At 38.6% G+C, this 18,169-nt stretch overlaps 1 protein-coding gene across 1 annotated transcript in view; it reads left to right on the top strand.

Moving 5' to 3' along the window:
• The window catches only part of LOC124606132 (solute carrier family 22 member 7-like), a 123,532-nt gene extending 106,281 nt beyond the window's left edge, over window positions 1-17,251 (top strand). Inside the window, exons 8-9 of the mRNA XM_047138097.1 lie at window positions 2,364-2,551; window positions 16,164-17,251. Of these exons, the coding sequence (XP_046994053.1) occupies window positions 2,364-2,551; window positions 16,164-16,415 (440 nt within the window). The 3' untranslated portion in view covers window positions 16,416-17,251. The remainder of the gene's footprint in view (window positions 1-2,363; window positions 2,552-16,163) is intronic.
• The last annotated feature ends 918 nt before the right edge of the window (window positions 17,252-18,169 follow it).

Here is an 18,169-nt window from a genome sequence, read left to right as displayed (position 1 = left end):
CTAACGAGGAAACGGAAGTTGGTACTCTTGCTACTGTGGTTCGAGATCCTTGTGTTAGTAGTCGTCAAACCGCAATGGAATCTGGCATGAGCCAGAGTAGTGTTGTTCGCCATAAATATCATCCTTACCATACCAGTCGCCACCAAAAATTAACTGGTACGGATTGTATGCGTCCCATTGAATTCTGCCGATGGGTTCAATTTCAGATTCAGAGGGATGACATATTTATTAATTTGATTTTATTTACTGACGAGGCTACATTCACGAAACATGAAAATCTTAATATGCATGACACGCATAATTGGGCAATTGAAAATCCATCTTGGCTGATGCAAGTTGCACACCAAAAGCCGTCGTCGGTGAATGTATGGTGTGGGATTGAGGAGGACAGAATTATAGGCCCCTGTTTCATCGAAGGAATGGTAGGGAGTACACCACATTCCTGCAAGAAACATTAGGTCTGTTATTGGAAGAAATACCTTTAAGAACAAGGAACAGAATGTGGTATCAACACGATGGGTGTCCGGCATATTTTCTGATGATGGCTAGAAATGAGTTACAGAGACAATTCGCAGATCGTTGGATTCGACACGGAGGAGATGTGTCGTGGCTGGCTCGTTCGCCAGACTTGACGCCTCTGGATTTTTTCTTGTGGGAATACGTAAAAGACATCGTTTACAATGACGTTCCAACTACACTTGAAGATATGGGGGAGAGAATTGTAAGAGCATGTGCTTCGATAAGTGCCGATGTGTTAAGGAATATCACTCAATCAACGATAAGAAGATTGTAGCACTGCATTGATACCAATGGTCATCACTTCGAACACCTTCTGTAAATGGATGTTCAAGCCACCTTAGTGAAATTCGTTGACGTTCAAGGACCTTGCTGTTACACATCATTGGATTCGTCTTAATAGCCGCTGTCAGAAAATAAGTACCAAGCTATAGCATCCCATTTAAAAAAACAAAGTTGATCATGATTTCTCTGAAGTGACCCCATCTAGTAACAAAAAACCAACGTCATATTATGGCCCCCGTTATCCCATGCAACTTTTGTCCCACAGAATTTTCAGCTCGTATCATACTTTCCCAGCTATCTTGGTGGCAATTGTTAGTGACTCACCCTGTACATAAAAGCTTCAAAAAATGTTAAAAACGATGCATTAAGTAAACAGAGAGATTAGGTCCAAGAGAAACAAAAAATAAACAAAGAGTAGGTATCAGAGGGATATATCTTGGCAGTGAATACCTTTTGTCCATTGTACTTAGTTTATTCGTCATAACTATTTCCGTTTTCAATACACTAACCATAATGAAGAGTGTCTCATCGATATGAATGAGATGTATGCTCAGACCTTTCGCAACAGTCATGGATAATTCACTACTTAATTCTTGCTGGATACAACAGCATGCACATTCACAAGCAGCAGCTATCAACGCTCGAGGTTACCCGAACGTTTTTCCATAGACCAATTTCCCTACCTCTTCCCGGTAAGCCCAGCCTGCCATGAAGATGTCAGTCTCCGACTTAGGTAACTACCTTCAGTACCACTAAGCTCTCCCTTTTACCCCATAGTGTAGCCTTCTCGGAATGCCGAATCACTGGTCTCCTACTCTGGCACCAAGTACTTCTCCGCCTGTCTTACAGCTGCAGCTGCTGCCTCTGTCCATCGCATCACAGGATGACACTTGGACTCACTTGGAACCAGCAAGAACTGTTACACCTATATTACAATAAAAATATACAGGGTGGTTACATTTCGCTGTAGCCGCTCACGTTTAACTCCAGTATGGCTTGTATTATCGTATGGCAACGAAACTTTGATAGATATGTGAATACGTTTATGCGGAACCGATTTGCGCTGGGAAAAAATAGTTCCAGTTTTGGCCACCAGGTGCAAATCGTGCGCTGTACATTGGATGACAGTATGCTATCCACACTGCCATTTGATAAGCCACAAAATAAGTGAGCAGTAGGCTATCAAGAGGAGAGACAGTGCGCTATTAGTGAAACTGTTTTGTGTGAACGGATAAATTATAGTGCTTCATTGAGAGTGTATCGCCAACTGAAATATCTGAGGAGAGGCCCCATGTTCGAGCTCATTAGTGTATCTATCAAACTTCGCTGCTGTGCGATAATTACAGTCCACACCGGACCTTCGAGAGTGCTACACTTTAATTATAGCGACCCGGTATGTGTGTATTTCTTCTGGTCCAAAATAAAAGACAGCATGTAATCCTTAATGCGATAAAGATAAACGAACAAATACAACACAGTATGATATTTTGTAACATATACATCCAGCTGCCAAATACTGCTCAGTATCTGATATGTTACAGAATTTTTTTCTTATTTTTCAGTATCTGCTGAACAATGGCTGATAACTGCTGGGTCACTGTCGCTACAACTCTTCTCCACTTCGTCGTTGTTACTTACGAACTTACAGGGCATGGAAATCCATCCGACATGTCTACGCCAAACATGTATCGCCATTGAATACGTAGTTCTGTCTTGCGTTATGTGTGCAAATCCGTACCTTTCATACCTGGTATGTATCCGTTTATTTATAAAGAATAAGGTACAAAATTCTGATTGTGCAGTTACAGTCATATTCTACTACAGCAAAGCCGTATCGATGTTCCTTTGTCCTTTATTGTGCATGCAAATAATTATTCTTTACAAACAGCAGACTCGAATAAAAACTGATTCTCATAATGGGATGAGGAGAAAATTGATGATAAGATGAAGGAGGAGATGATGAAGAGAGAGAAGCGGAAGGAGGAGAAGGCAGACAAGGAGAATGGGAGGAGGAGGACGTGGGCAGAGACAGGGGGGAGAAGGAGATTAGGATGTATACACAATTCCCTTGTGCATTAGAAACATAAGCTTTCTCTTTTCATTCTTTTCCATTTAACCAGATTGAGCCATGGCAACACTTGGTTGAGAAAAGATAGTTATATAAGGAGGAAGAATATATATGGGAGAAGAGTTTTTTCTATGGGTTAAATACCACGCTGTGATAGCTAAAACTGTTGGCGAGAAAGGCAATGAGACGGCAAAGGCTGCCGGCTTGGGTAGCTCAGCGTGTTCGGTCAGATGGTTAGCTGCCCTCTGTAGTAAAAAAACTGAGTTAATTGATCAACAACGAATTTAAACACATGTCTTACGACGTCCGTCCCGAGCAGATGCAACGAACAAAATGAGATTTTTTTAAAAAAAAAAAGAAAAGAAAAGGCTCGTGGTCTTGCGGTAGCGTTATCACTTCCCGCGCACGGGGTCCCGGTTTCGATTCCCGGTGGGGTCAGGGATTTTCTCTGCCTCGAGATGACTGGGTGTTGCGTGTCTTTCATCATCATTTCATCCTCATTCACTCGTAAGTCGCCGTAGTAGCGTTAAAGAACTTGTGGAGCGGCGGCCGAGCCTCCCCGCGAGGGGTCTCCCGGCCACCAATACCATACGCTCATTATTATTATTATTATTATTATTATTATTACTAAAGGCCTAAGTATTTAAAAACAAGAAGAGAAGATTTGGATTTAGAGTCCCACCGACAGGTATCCAGGTTCACGTTGGAGAAGAATAGGGCAAGGAACAGGCTATGTCTTTCTCTAAGAAAGCATTCCGGCATTCGTCAAAGCGATTTGGGGAAGCAACGGAATGCCAAAACTTGGATGGGCAAACAGTGATTGGTATCAAAACTGCCTTCATCCCGAATGCAACGGTAGTGTCTTAACCACAGCGCCACGCTGCTCGTTTTTAGAGGTGTGTCAGATACATTTAGTTTTGTGTTAAGAAGTTGAGAGGTTACAAGCCTCCTGTTTTCTTGTTAATTTGTGTCAGTGGGGGCAGGCAAAGAATCCTCATTGCTGTAAATTAGACTGGAAACGAGGACTCTGATATCAGCTGGTGTTGGGACATTGCTTACTGTTCTGTCCTCCTTGCGTGGGCGAGCTGGAGCTGTGAGAGTCAGCAACGTCGAGTGAGGCAGAAGAATGTGAAGTCAGGCTGGGCAAGCTTTTCTGTGAGTCCGACAGGGAGTAGAGAATTGCGTGTTACGTCTCCTCAGGTTGGCCGACCTGCTACGGCTCTTGGCCAGTGTATTAGGCATGAAGCCACAGCGAGTACGACTCTCTTTCGAGGCAGTATTAAGCGTTTCATTGATGTTTTCCTTCTGGGCTTCGCTTGGCTGACGCCAGGAGTCAGTAGGTCCTCGTGGTTCTCGAAATCTGAGGCCTGAAGCCACAGGATCCCCGACACAACGGTGTCTAGCGTCCGGGCGATATTTAGTTCGTTATTGGCGGCGGTTTTCACGGCTGCTTTCGCACATCCCTCAAAATGCAGGGAGCTGATTGGACAACTCAAGAAGATTCTATGTGACATGAGAGAGCCCAACTGAAAATTGGCAGTGATGACCACCCGATTGATACAAAAATGTTGCTAGCCAGCTTGGTCGGATTTTGTGGAGTGTACTGGACACCTATGATAGCACATTTTCCCGTGGGCTTCTGCGACTGGAAACATTCGACCATGGTGGGGTCGTAAAGCACTAGCAGTCGGAGTCAATGCTCTGTGCACGAGATGAGGGAGTTTCCTCTGGACCGCCAGGGAGAGTAAGTGTACTGATAGTGTCTCTCCTTGGAGATACTCTTGCACGATCTGAGCAGAAGTTTAGATTCTTTCTGGAATTTATCTCATCGGGTTTGATCCGCGATCTCCCATCATCAGAGAGCCCAACAATACAGAGGTCAGTGGGTGCACCATCTGACTCCTGTTTGCTCTCTACTCACCGCCTGAGATCTTGGTGGTAAAGTATTTGGCGTAACATGAACCTGTAACTTTTCTCTGACGCCCTGAGCAGCTCTCGTTTTGGGGCTGCATTACCCACGCTTTTGCTTGTGGATTTTTCACAGAGTTCTCATTCCCGAACGGTATTCTATCGTGCAGTTGTGGTATATCATTATCTCTGTTGATTGGCCCACTGTTAACAGATTACCATATTCAGTATTTCAGATTAAGTGCCCTTTTGAATAACCTGCCGACTACTTTTCTCAACACCATTATATTGTGCCCTTGTTCTGTTAAAGCACTGTTCAGTGAATCGCATATTTATCATCTTTTTTTGGATAAAATAAATCTCTTTCTGATATTTAATTTGTTTATCGTTTAGTAGTTAGACAATATGTTTCATTTCCTTCCCATTTCTCATGACTATTGAGCACAGACATTGATTAGAAACTTTATTAAATATAGTCTCTCTGCAACCCTTTTTACTACTCATCTACAGGGTCCTTGTATTAATTCTGTTATCTCCATATCTCCATTGAGCATAAGTTACAGTGGTAGTTAAATGGGGGGGGGGGGGGGGCAATTGTTTGAATGTATGAGCAGCTCTCATGCAACTTCAGTCGAAACCAGATGTTACAAACATTTCTCGACCCTGCAAGCTCACACAAGATAATCCCTCAGTCATAATAGATTTGTTTTTGATACTGGTTGACTAACTTAAAGTAAGGATGGTTTGTCAACTACCCAAACAAAAATCTGACTAGTCATCAACCTGTCACTACATAGGACAAGTCTAAGTCGACTTTAGGTAAACTGAAGGTGGAGAGGGCAAGAAAGAAAAGGAAAGAAAACGGACCAGATCACTGCTGTCAGCTGCATGGGGCTATTACGCTGAATCAGCGGCGACGAGTAAAAATGTGTACCCTAGGGCGATTCGAACTCGGGTTCTCCTGCTTACTTACTTGGCAGCTGCGCTACCACTGCGCCATTGCAAGTGCACGGACTATACCAGTACGCCTCATGGCCGATCCATTTTCCTATCGAGTACCACCAGGCTGCAATTCCCGTCCATTTTCTCCATGTTCGTCCTCTGAGATTCCCACAGGACGTCGAACGTATTTATGCATCCGCATTGAAGGTGGATCCATTGCCCAGCTAGGCCAATCGAATTATATGAATACGTCTTATAATAATAATGTGGTTTACATTTAATGATTTTTATATGCCAATGTGGCATGCAGAATCTGCAGCTGTTATACATTATACGTAAATTGAATTTCTTCCCCTCACTACCTTCAATTTACGTATAACATGTAATAGCTGCGGATTCTGCGTGGCGTCTGTCCTTTCGGACGTGTCAGAAAGAACAAACACTACACAGTCTGAGTCGATTATTGATGACAGAAAGGGGTGTCGATTACGTTGATGCCAGTTTCTCACTCATATTTATAAATAGCCACATTCAACACTTAAACTCACTCAGTGAGTCCTCAGTCATCCACTGAGACAACAACAGCACATACACACAAACGTTGGACGCATGCCAGCGGACCAGGATAGAAGCTGCAGTTAAAAATTCGACCACCTGGTATTTCCGAATTTCACATTTGTGATTTATACAATAAAAATTCAGTGACTGGTGCCCAACTCAAATAAAGTAGCACTCTTCCATGAAGCAAAATGGTAGACAATATTTTTATGCTTGTGGATTTAAACCATGGTACTGTTTCCCTCATCCAGAAATATGGCTTGTACAAGGTTGACAGATGACAGATCGTCCTCTCATCTCACATGCCGCCAATAACATAAATTATAATAACAGGCATCCTCACTCATGCTCTAAAGTACAGGCATTTTAAATGTGATATGCAGTTCGCGTGACACTTGGTAAATTTTGAAATGAAAAGGACATTGTATAACATATATACAATGTGTGTACAATGTGAAATTTGTGCACAGAAACATTTACCTACATAAAATTCATTTAATATTTTATATAAACAATGAAAGAAATGTCATATTCATTGGGATAAATAAGTAAGTTGACTAAATAAGATTTATATGAGAGTGTCTCCTACATTATTAAACAGATGACATATAAGTTGTTAAAATTACAATATATCTAGATTATCAATGACACTTTTTTCTCTTCACTATTTTGTGGTGTGCAAAAATCGAGCATGACTTCTGGGCATGGTTAATATCTTCTTATCTTCTTCTGTGTAAAAGGGTGTACAGTGTTTTAATATATGTCGCTGTTTCTGAATTTATGATATGGTTATATGTGCAACAATTGATGCATACACTGTGTCTAGTATGAAAATTACTGCTAGTCTGTGATATGTAGAAGCTTGAACTAGTTCTAAATGTCATTTTGTACATTCCTAAATCTGCGAAATTATCTGTTTTATTGTTTAAGACGTGAATTGATTTCTGTTGTACTTTATTTTTTGAGGAGAAAGCCGCTTTTACTTAACATGACTTAAGTAGGATTGCTGTTATTTGCAAAATGTTCCTACAAAAGAAATACTGGCCACATATTGACTGTATTACTGTTTTCTTTCAGAGAGCCGTGCGTTTATTTCTGTTTTGCTATATGTTTCTGCACTTTGTCTAGCACTGAGATGAGAAAGTCATTAGCTAATTTACTTCTCTCTTTGTGCAAAGGAATTTTCTTTGTCCTGTGTACCAACATTTTGCATACCACATTTTTGTGTTCTCATGAGTGGCATACGTTGCACATATTGTGTAGGATACAGAAGCTATTGTGCAAGGTTTGTGAAATGAGTATCATAAATAATGTTGCTAAATACAGAAAAAAAACAGTTACACAAGGAAAAAGACACCGTAAACAGGCAGCTTTTGGCCATACATTTGCAAATACTCAAATGTACAGACAATAACATATGGAACCTAAGTACCTAATGACTGGTGGTGCAATGCTATTGAAGCTGGAAAGTCTGATGTACAAGGAATATAGGAACAAGAAAAAACGAAGACAATGTTAAAACACTCACATATTCGACAATAGAGCAGTAAATAACACAAACATAGTATTCAGTGAGTAAGATACAACCTGTAAAACGAATGTCTGAAATGTACTGCAAAGAAGAACCTATCAGGCAACACATTAAAACAGCCATGGAAGCAGACAGTGCCAAAGACACTGAAAATCTGAATAACAATCAAATATCAGCCACAGGTCACAAACTAAATAAACTCATAGAGAAGGAACTGAAGAGATATGAGGAAACTATAGGCACATACAAAACAATTTAAAAGCAACAACCAAACGAAATAATAGTCATCATGAAAGAAAATGAATATGGAGAAAAAACTCTTTAATTTTGACACAAAAAGTAACATAGTGCAGCTGAATGAAGATCCAACAAAACAATTCCACAACAAAATCAAAGGAAGTTAACAAAAACACATTTCATGTTGACATGACATAAACAGAACCACATCACCTACATAGCCCTAATGCCCCCATATTAAGATGCCAACGTAAAGTCCACTAAGAAGAATCACCAATCATAAACCATATGAGTAGCCCTGTAAACAAACTGTTTCTCAAAGTCAATGTGTTTTTAAAAAGTTGTATCCTATATGAAACAATATAAAATCTGTATATAACAATACATACTAGTCACTGAAATATGAGAGACAACCTCACAGATTGAGTCCATTTCATGCAGAATAGGTGACGCAAACCTGTACAATAATATCCCTATTAAATTGGTCATTAAAGTTATAAACAACTATTTAGTAAAGTACACAATGTGTTCACAAGCTGGAATTGTTTAATTTATGAACTAATCTCAAACTATAATTACATTACATTCAATTTTAGTATATATCAACAACCTCCAATCCGCTATTGTCATGAAAAGACCACCTAATGGGCAAGGCTCCATCATTATATGCTGTAAGAAACAAGTTCTACACCACTAAAATAAAACAGCTTTCCTCTTTGTCCTACTTTGTGTGTGGTATATATAGAGGCTCAGCTCCAATTGCTGTAAGCCGAACTATAAGGCAACCTCTAGCATGTCCAGTGGGGCTTAGGAAAGTTATTTCAAAAATGTGTACATACCTGTGTTTACGTGAAGACTTTTTTACAAATTTTCACCATGCTAGAGTAAATGAAAGTAAGCCAGTTCTGTTAATCAGTACAACGAAAGCCCAGCCAAAGTTCAAAATTTCACATTTATTATCTTTACTGAATGATTAGTTTTAGGCTGGGACCCATTTTCAAATCATCCTACAAGACAGAAAACCAAATTTATACTGTGTACAATACAGTCATTACCATTTAAGCACATTTCAAAAATATAGAACATATTGTTTCAAAACTTACATGTCAGACAGTCAAAACTGTATATGTAAGAATACAAAACCATGTCAAAACTATATAAACCTTAATAAATGCAAATGAACAATCACAGTGCATACAGGTAACTGGCAGTCTCCTCCTCCTGCTTGATAACGAAACCTCAGGGAGGGGGTGCCATACCAGGGTATAGAAAAACCTTTTGTATTTATTGGAACATTCTCCAACCATCAAAAATATAACAATTAATACAATAATAGTACAAGTCCACAATAAAAGTAATACTTTTTGAAATCTTTAACAAAAAAACATATACTTAAAATCACTGAACAGTAAATAACAGTAGCTCCACATATGACCCATATGACAAAGTTATATGCCACATTTGCACGTAAAAGCATTAAATTTAAACCACATCATTATTACTAAAAGAAAACAGAGCAATAGGACATTAAAAATCTAATTGAGTTTCAACATTTTACAAGCATAAAAGCTTCACTAACAAACTTCACAAAATATATGAATATACCAGCCATCCTTGGGGAAAACACACGAGTAGAATAAACACATGCCTGCTTGTATAGGGAGGCTGTGGGATTGTAGAGGGATGGGGGAAGAAGAGATAGGTGGGGAAGGCTGGAGGGATGGGAAATGGGGGGGGGGGGGAGGAGCATGAAGATGAAGAAGAACAGGAAGGATGTAAATAATATATTATCAGTAGTAGTAAAACAAACATACTAAAATTCGACCAGAAACGACTATTTGCCATTACTATAATCAAATTTTGGTGCTTTGTGAAAGATAACTTTGTGATTTAATATTTGTTTTTAATTGGGACATGTCAAGGGAAGAAATGTTTTATTGTTACATATTTTGTAACGTTTGTTGTGGTAAAGTTTTTATTGATGGTTGTAAAGGACTGGAAGTGATGCAGATTTTTTTAATGTCCTATTATTTTGGTTTCTTCCAACACCAACGTTGTGGTTCACTTTTAATGATTTTTTCAAGACAATGTGACTTACAACTTCGTCATATGGGCCATGTATGGCGCTGTTGTATTTTACTGTTCAGTGATTTTAAGCATTTGTTTTTGGTAAAAATTTTAAAAAGTATTAGTTTTATTATTGACTTGTACTATTCTATTATTAGTTGTATTTTTAATGGTTGGAAAATGCTGTAATAAATATAAATGGTTGCTGTATCCTGATAGGGCGTTGCATTCTCAAGGTTTCCTTACGGTAACAGGAGGAGTACACTGCAAGTTACCTGTATGTGCTGTAACTGTTCACGTGTGCTTCATAATATGTATGTAGTTTTGACATAGTTTTGTTCTTTTGGAATTACCATTTTGACTATCTGGCACATGCCTTGAAACGATATATTCTGTGTTTTTGACATGTGCTTCAAAAACATGGTAATCTCTGTATTGTACATGAACGTAAATTTGGTCTTCTGTCCTATAAGAAGACTTGGAAATGGGTCCAGGGCCAAAACTAGTCATTTAGTAAATAAAAAAGAAGTGCCATTCGCAATTTTGGCTAGTTTTTCGTTGTACAGACTTTTTTAAAAATAAGTAAACAGCTGAAGGGCTTGATATAATTCGAGAACTAGGCATTCTAGCCCTATTTCGCCCTGTTTACACCACATTAGTGTAGTCCAGCTGCCTTGACTCTAACATTTAGTTCAATTCTCAGATACTTTTGCATAGAGGTGTAATGCCACCATTAACAAACTTTATGTCACTGTATTCGTTTTATTAAGTACTTCCAAATTTCATTAAAGTGTGTACTACATTTTCAACAAAAACTAAGTATTTGCTTCAGTTTCTCGGTCGATGCAGTAGTTAGTAGGATTGAAGAAGCGTACTGTCATTTGCCAAAATTCGTTTTGATCTCTAAACATTTATGAAATAGGAGTGTTACATCTTATCATACTCACCTTGTCCTTCGGTTAAGTGTGGTTTAAGCAGAATCTCATAAAAGTTACGAAGGAGTCTGGTAAATGTTTATAGCTGCTGTAGATGTTGGACAGACACGATGATGGGTTACCTCCTTCTACACTATAACATTTATCATAAAATCATTTTTACTCCACATGCACTCAAATAGTTGTAAGTACATGTATTGCTAATTATGGTTTGTTGTAGACAGGCTTGTGTATCTCGACATCACAGTAAACAAAAAATATTTTAATGTTTTAGAGCTGACAAGTATAGGGCAAGAACAACCAAGTAAAATGTCTTAAGGGCAAATGACAAACGACAAGGATTGCGAAGTCACAAAAATGTGAAACTTTGAACTATAGCAGTATAATGACTTACAAACTAAGGCCATAAAATACTACCTAAGTTCTCGGTAGTAAATCCCCTTGCGGTTTTGTTCATAGACTGAAAATTAAATAAAATCCAAAAACAAACTTACAACTTCAAAATTGGCTAAAGGATCAATAAAAGTATGTTTAATCGATAGGTCATAATAATTTAAATTGCTAGGTACAGTACACTTAACAGAATAACGTTCCAATATCAACCCAAAATTATTCTAATCAACTGCATCAACTACTCACGGCCCAATCATAAAAGCCTACCATAATAATGTATGCAGCTGCAGTGAGAAATCAAAAAATAACTACACGTTAAGAACACAAATGCTGAAACTGATACTGCACCTGAAAATTTTACCAAATGACTTCTGGCTCAATAAAACCTGTAAACCAGAATAAATTTTAAAAAAAGGCGACTACACATTTCACACACACTGAACTTTAGAGACGTTCCAGCAAGTTAACAACATGTACAGGCTAGCTCTACTGCCAACGGCTATGTAAACAAATTTACAATCAGTACAGGTACTTTAAGATTTGCTTGACATTCACCTAAAGTGCAAGAAATCCATCAGTAATTATATATTGAGGTTCACAGCACAATGGCCAAGGGACTAACAGGATGAACTTATTTTATAGGTCTCCTCTAGTTGGTGTTCCTCACATAAACATTTGAGGAAAACGCTTTACATAACCGACAAATTTCAAGTGAGACAAACACCCACCCTCGGGATGACAGGGCAGCAAACAACAATAACAGCTGATCAAATACAGTAACAGAATAGGCAAGGCTCAGTGGGCTGAAAGGTAAATGTGGGCACGACAAATAACATCAATCAAGTTGTTTGTTCAAAAAGGTCCGAAGTGAGAAGTAATATGGACTTGATGCAATCAGCTGACCAGCTGCCTCAGTAAAATATACAGTATACCTTTTAAGTCATATTTCCAAACTGTTTCCTGAATGTCACCAGATCCATTAAGCCATACAGTGAAGTCCATGACAAACAATTCGTAAAATAATGGCTAATCTAGCCTGCAACACACACATATAGACGGAATAAGACATTACTCTGTTTATGTATAAGTCAATACATAAGCTTCCATAGGCCAAAATATAAAATCAGCTGTGCGAACACTAAGCTCTAAATCGTATTTCAATGAAATGGAAAAATGAACAGAGGCTGACAACTTTAAATCAACAGAATTTTTGTTAAAATGCGAGACACTAAATAATAAGTAATAAAATTACAAGGTACCTTAAAGAAAACTATCAAGTATGACATAAAAGATCACAGCAATAAATTTACATGGTGAAATTAAGGAAACCGTCTTGAAGGGACTACAGGCCGCCCATCAGTATGGTGACCAGACAGCCAGTCTGATACACGTTTGCCGCAATTTTCGAAAATGTACCTTAGATGCATAAAAAAAACGAGCACCTTTGACTCACAACACCAGACCGGAGTAACGAGAGAAATATCAAGTAGGCGTGAAAGGAACTGACATGCAGTTCTTAAGCACAAAATTAATATTTGTTTTCAGAGGATCTCACACTGGTTCGCAATATGGGCAGGCGTTGGTTCCCCAGAGCAGAACTGCTCACCTCAGCTGTCGAGTAGCTGCCAATTAAATTCCTAAACGGTGTGAGGCCACCGTCTTCTGGCAACGTTCGTACAAAACAGAGCGCTCACAAGCCCCTTGTCATTGCGGACCTTCAACTGCCACTATTGCCAGCCGGTTACCACCTTAGCCCTACCGCCCTCCCCCCTCCCCCCAACAGCTAGCAGAGCACCGGAATATATCCCAATCGCCACTGCTATGAGCGCTCTATTGACCAAGCGTCCTCTGGTCTTCCAACAGTGGGCTAGAGACAAACCTAGCACAGATACAGTCGACATTAACAAAGACGTCGCGCGCCCAGAGCGCAATGATCGACCCTTCTTAAACAAAATAGTTCTTGATTTCAACCGTTTTCACCATATTTGATGAGTCATTACACGTCCTATTATGGTTTACTCACATCGTATAACTTCTGTTAATCAGTGAGATCTATGGTCGGCATTACCTTTGTTAAGTGCTTCTGCTGGACGAGGTAAGAGATGTCAATCAGCAAGTTTCGGGTCAGAGACAGTTGACATGAAAACTTTTTCAATCAAGTCAACATGTGGAATTTCTACATCGAAAGTTATAGCACTATGGTCGTTCGTAGTGGCACTCTGGCTTATATGCTACATCTACATACATACTCCGCAAGCCACCATGGGGCATGGCAGAGGGGTCCTTGTTCCAGTAACAGTCATTTTCTTTCTTATTCCACTCGTAAACTTAGTGATGGAAAAATGAGTGTCTGTATTGCCTCTGTGTGAGCCATAATTTCTCTTGTCCTGTCTTCGCAGCAATATTGGCAGCAATAGAATCATTCTGCAGTCAGTTGCAAATGATGCTTCTCCAAATTTTCTTAATAGTCTTTATCCAAAAGAACGTCGTCTTTCCTCTACACATACCCATTTGGGTTCACGAAGCAGCTCTGTAATAAACGCATGTAGATAGAACCGAACGGTAACACTGAATTGGCTCGACCTGGTAGGGATCTGAAGCACTCAAGCAGTACTCAAGAATTGGTCGCTCAAGTGTTCTGTATGTGGTCTCCTTTATCGATCAGCTGGAATTCTCCAATTAAACCCGAGTCTACCATTTGCCTTCCCTTCTACCAACATTATGAGCTGGTTCCATTTTATATAGCTTTGTAACTTTACACCTAGGTGTTTAATTCAACTTTCTTCTTAGATTGCACCCAAGAGGTGCAAAACTCACAAGTTTTAAGAGAAAATTCCTTCTTTGCAGAATAACCAGATTTGCGCTTAAGTAAAAACAGAAACCATTCTGGTATCTTTAATGTTTCCCAAGTCTCCCTTAAAACTACATAAGAAATGCTAACTTTCAATCATTTCCCAAATTTGCCAGAACAAGGAAGTCGAACCCTCATGGAAATTTTGTAATTCAAAGAATTAATCATCACCATATCTTTCAATCCTTTTTATTTGAATTTCGAGTATACTGATTTAACTTACATTGTACGTTGCCCCACTGAGGTAATCTATCTTCCAGAGTGTTATTTTGAAACTTAGTCCATACTAAATCTTTCTCCTTCATACGCAATTTTTGCATTCACAATGTGCCACCAGCTAAAAATTATTTGTGTGACTAGAGCTGTATGTTCAGACACCATAAGAATAATATGTGGTGCTCACCAACGATCATCTCATATACATCTTTTTGAGGAGTTAGGCGTTTTGTCTGCTGCTCCATAGTATATTCATTCCCTCAAGAAGTTTGTTGTACCAATCCACTGTAGTTAAAAACAACAGTGATGTACATTATTCCTATACCATACGAAAAATGGCATTTATTACTCCACAGTAAGGTTGTCTTTAGCACACAAATAAGAGCAGAATGTTGCGACCAAAATCTGTGATGATTCACACAGTGATATGACATGTAGGATCGACAGCAAAGTAAAATATGAAAACAAACAGAAAAATTTTCCTCTTGACAACTCCTTCTATTCAGTAGAAAACTTTCTGTTACTGTAATGTGTACAAGTTGGAAGGTAGGAATTACTAATTCACAACTGTACCGGTACATCAAAAAATAACTGGTAAATGACCAGCATGTAGCTATATATAAAAATTAATTTTTTATCTGAAGACATAATGGTTCATTCCATACCATTACAATTATTTATTGTGCATATGATTAATGTAAGGTAAAACAAATTAGGTAACTAACTGATCCGAAAATTTTGTGTCCTTATAAGCCAAGACGTTTAAAGCAAATGCAGCTTTTTCACTAAAAACATTGGGTGCTAGGTTAATATTTTGCTAACGAATATTGAAAAGAAGCAGGCCTTCAAACATCAATTCCAAATACTCAAAAGTTGCAGAAATATAAGATGAAAATTGTCAAAATCAGTAAACTTCAGCACTTTCTCGGGCTTAGCAATCCAGTTGTTTCAGGTACACTTCAGTATGTTTCCAATGTCACAAATTAGGAACAACTTTCTAGTACTGTGAATAGGATGAAGAATGCAGGTCTACAGTGTACTGTTAGGAGTAAGGTGGTTTCGTTTCAAGTTTTTCTGTTTATTTCATTATTGCACGATACTAAAGGTAATATAATACAACCAGCTTTTTCTGTCTCATTAATTACTTTTCGTAACGTATAATTTATCTGTGGAGCAGTTAAATTGCTAACAGGTGTAATAGTCACAATGTATTTTAATTTTGAAAAGACACTGATGCAATTGAGACCCAAGCCCTTTTAGCTACATCGTTATTATGTTTTATTGACACCATGGGTTATGTCTTCCATAAAGGTCAAATGAAGCCCAATATAAATTTCATCCACTGACACACTTACCATAATTTCACCACTTTCCAAAAAAAATTTTCGTGGTCTTCAGGCATTTTATACTACCATCTACAGACAAACAATTTAAATCAAACTTTTCTCTCAGATTTCTTTACATAGGATGCATGTGGAAACGTTATAGCGGTGTTACTCTTATACCCGTTTTGTTACTGCTGACAATGAAGTTTTCATTCAAATTGTGTAACTGTTTCCCAGCAGAAGTTTCTTGTAATCATACTAATACAAATATTTAATTATGTATGTCCATCTAATCAAAAATAGTTACACTTTGATGATTTTCTGTTCACAGGGAAACACAGCTGGACAGCACTGGTTATTCGCAGTACTCGGGACCGTAACGCTTATCGCATCAGTTCTGGTGTCATTTTTACCTGAATCGTTGAATGAGAAGCTTCCAGAGACAATGAAAGACGCAGCGCTCTATGGTCGTGACCAGAAGTTCTGGACTCTTCCCGGAGGCAAGACCAGCTTACCAGAAACTACTCCACTCTACAAAACCGGTTTTACGGAATGTACCTCCTTCAGTAATCACAATGTATAGGGAACTGAAGTAGTCCGCAGTCTAGTGCCAAACTTTCAACATCGAACCTCTTTGGCATTTTGTGTCAATCGTTGCCGTCGCTTAATTATTAATACAGTTCTTAACTAGAGCGTGTGAAGCATAACGGACCACCACTGCAGGCTTTGCAACTTCAGAGAAATTTTATAGTTGTCGGCGAGTAATGAACCAAGGGAATCCAAACCAATGACTAGGAACAATTATCACTACACCACAGCAGCAATTTTTTATGTCTTTGTTGCAGTAAGAACTTAGACATTTATTTATTGGAGAGTCTTCTACGAAAGATGCAACAACAGATATAGCAAGATGCTCCGTATTCGTTTTACCACGCCCCAAAGTTACCATCAGAAAAGCAGATACAGAAACAAGATATCGAAGCATTTAAGATGCTTTCATTTATAATAATTTTTTTTATTACTCGTCTCATTTCCAGATCACTTGAAAATGGTCAGCGCGTTTAGAATCCCAAGGAAGACAATCGAAAAATTTGACAGAATGTGTGGTGCAAGAAGCAGAATGTTAAGAAACAGAGTAAGGAAGAAAATAATGCAGAAGTTCTGTATGCCTTTTCTGGCGGAGCCAGCAGATTTATGTGGGACTACAGGGAAGGTCACTAGCAGTCTCAGAAATTGGACTTCATCCATCAGCTGTGGCAATGAGAAAGAGTAACGGGATGAGAAGTGAGGGCATACCGAACTTTCTCAATTTCAATGCCAAAATCTCACAATATCGTCTAAACTGGAGATGTCATATGTTGCGCTGAACGTCTAGAGAGATAAATCTGCAGAGGTGGAAAGATCAGGTTTGAAGTATGCAAAAAATCTAAAGATGTGGTATGTGATGATTAGTGTTATTGCTAATATTATTACCATAATTACTGTCGATCACTGAACAATTGTGCAAGACGATTTATTGGGAAACTATTGTGTGCCCCTGTGAACAGAAAATTTTCGATTACTTATTAGACGCTGTCAACAAAATTTTGACAAAATAGAATATTAAAATTCATTGTTTTTCTATTATAATCCATTTATTACCTTCTCCTGTTTCATATTATGGTGTTGCCAAATAATAACAACAACACTTAACTACCAGTTAAGCTTTTCAGAGGAGTTCTAGAAGTAGTTACAAACAATAAAATGCTACTGGAAGAAGAGACTATCGTTTCTGATAGAGATATTCCAAAAATATATTACATCGTTGTCAACAGTAGCTACAGTATTCCGACTTACCAACGCTAGAAGTATTTTTAGAGTGTGCCTGTAGGTAAATGGGTGTCTCCACACAAACTGCTACTTTAGGTTTACACGTTGTATTCTGCAACATCGAAATCGTGAGGTACTGCAAAGTTAAGGAATGGCAGAAACCGATATTTTAGTAGCATGTAGAGTGTAATTTACGTAAAAGGTCGTCTTATAAAACTCTAGCTACAGAATCAAATATTTATTTTTTGAGGAACTTGATAGGCGACCAATGAATAATGAGTGCCTTTTCATTCCTCGTGAATCCACCATAAGCATTGCATTTGTCACGTTTGGTCAACTTGTCGATCAGAGGATCGACTGCAAAACGTGGGAGCAATGCATCTTAGCTAATGTGAGAATGTGGTATTCCTTCTTACGTGTTATCATATTTGAACCCGAGTCAGCCAACAAGATAAGTGGGTGACAATTTTCACTTGTTCTGGACACAAGACTCGCCACACTGAAGGTACTCTACTTTTTGGGTGGTCT

This window comes from Schistocerca americana, chromosome 3 (assembly GCF_021461395.2).
Source record: "Schistocerca americana isolate TAMUIC-IGC-003095 chromosome 3, iqSchAmer2.1, whole genome shotgun sequence".
In the NCBI taxonomy this organism is placed as follows: domain Eukaryota; kingdom Metazoa; phylum Arthropoda; class Insecta; order Orthoptera; family Acrididae; genus Schistocerca; species Schistocerca americana.
This window is presented reverse-complemented; position numbering and strand designations above follow the sequence as displayed.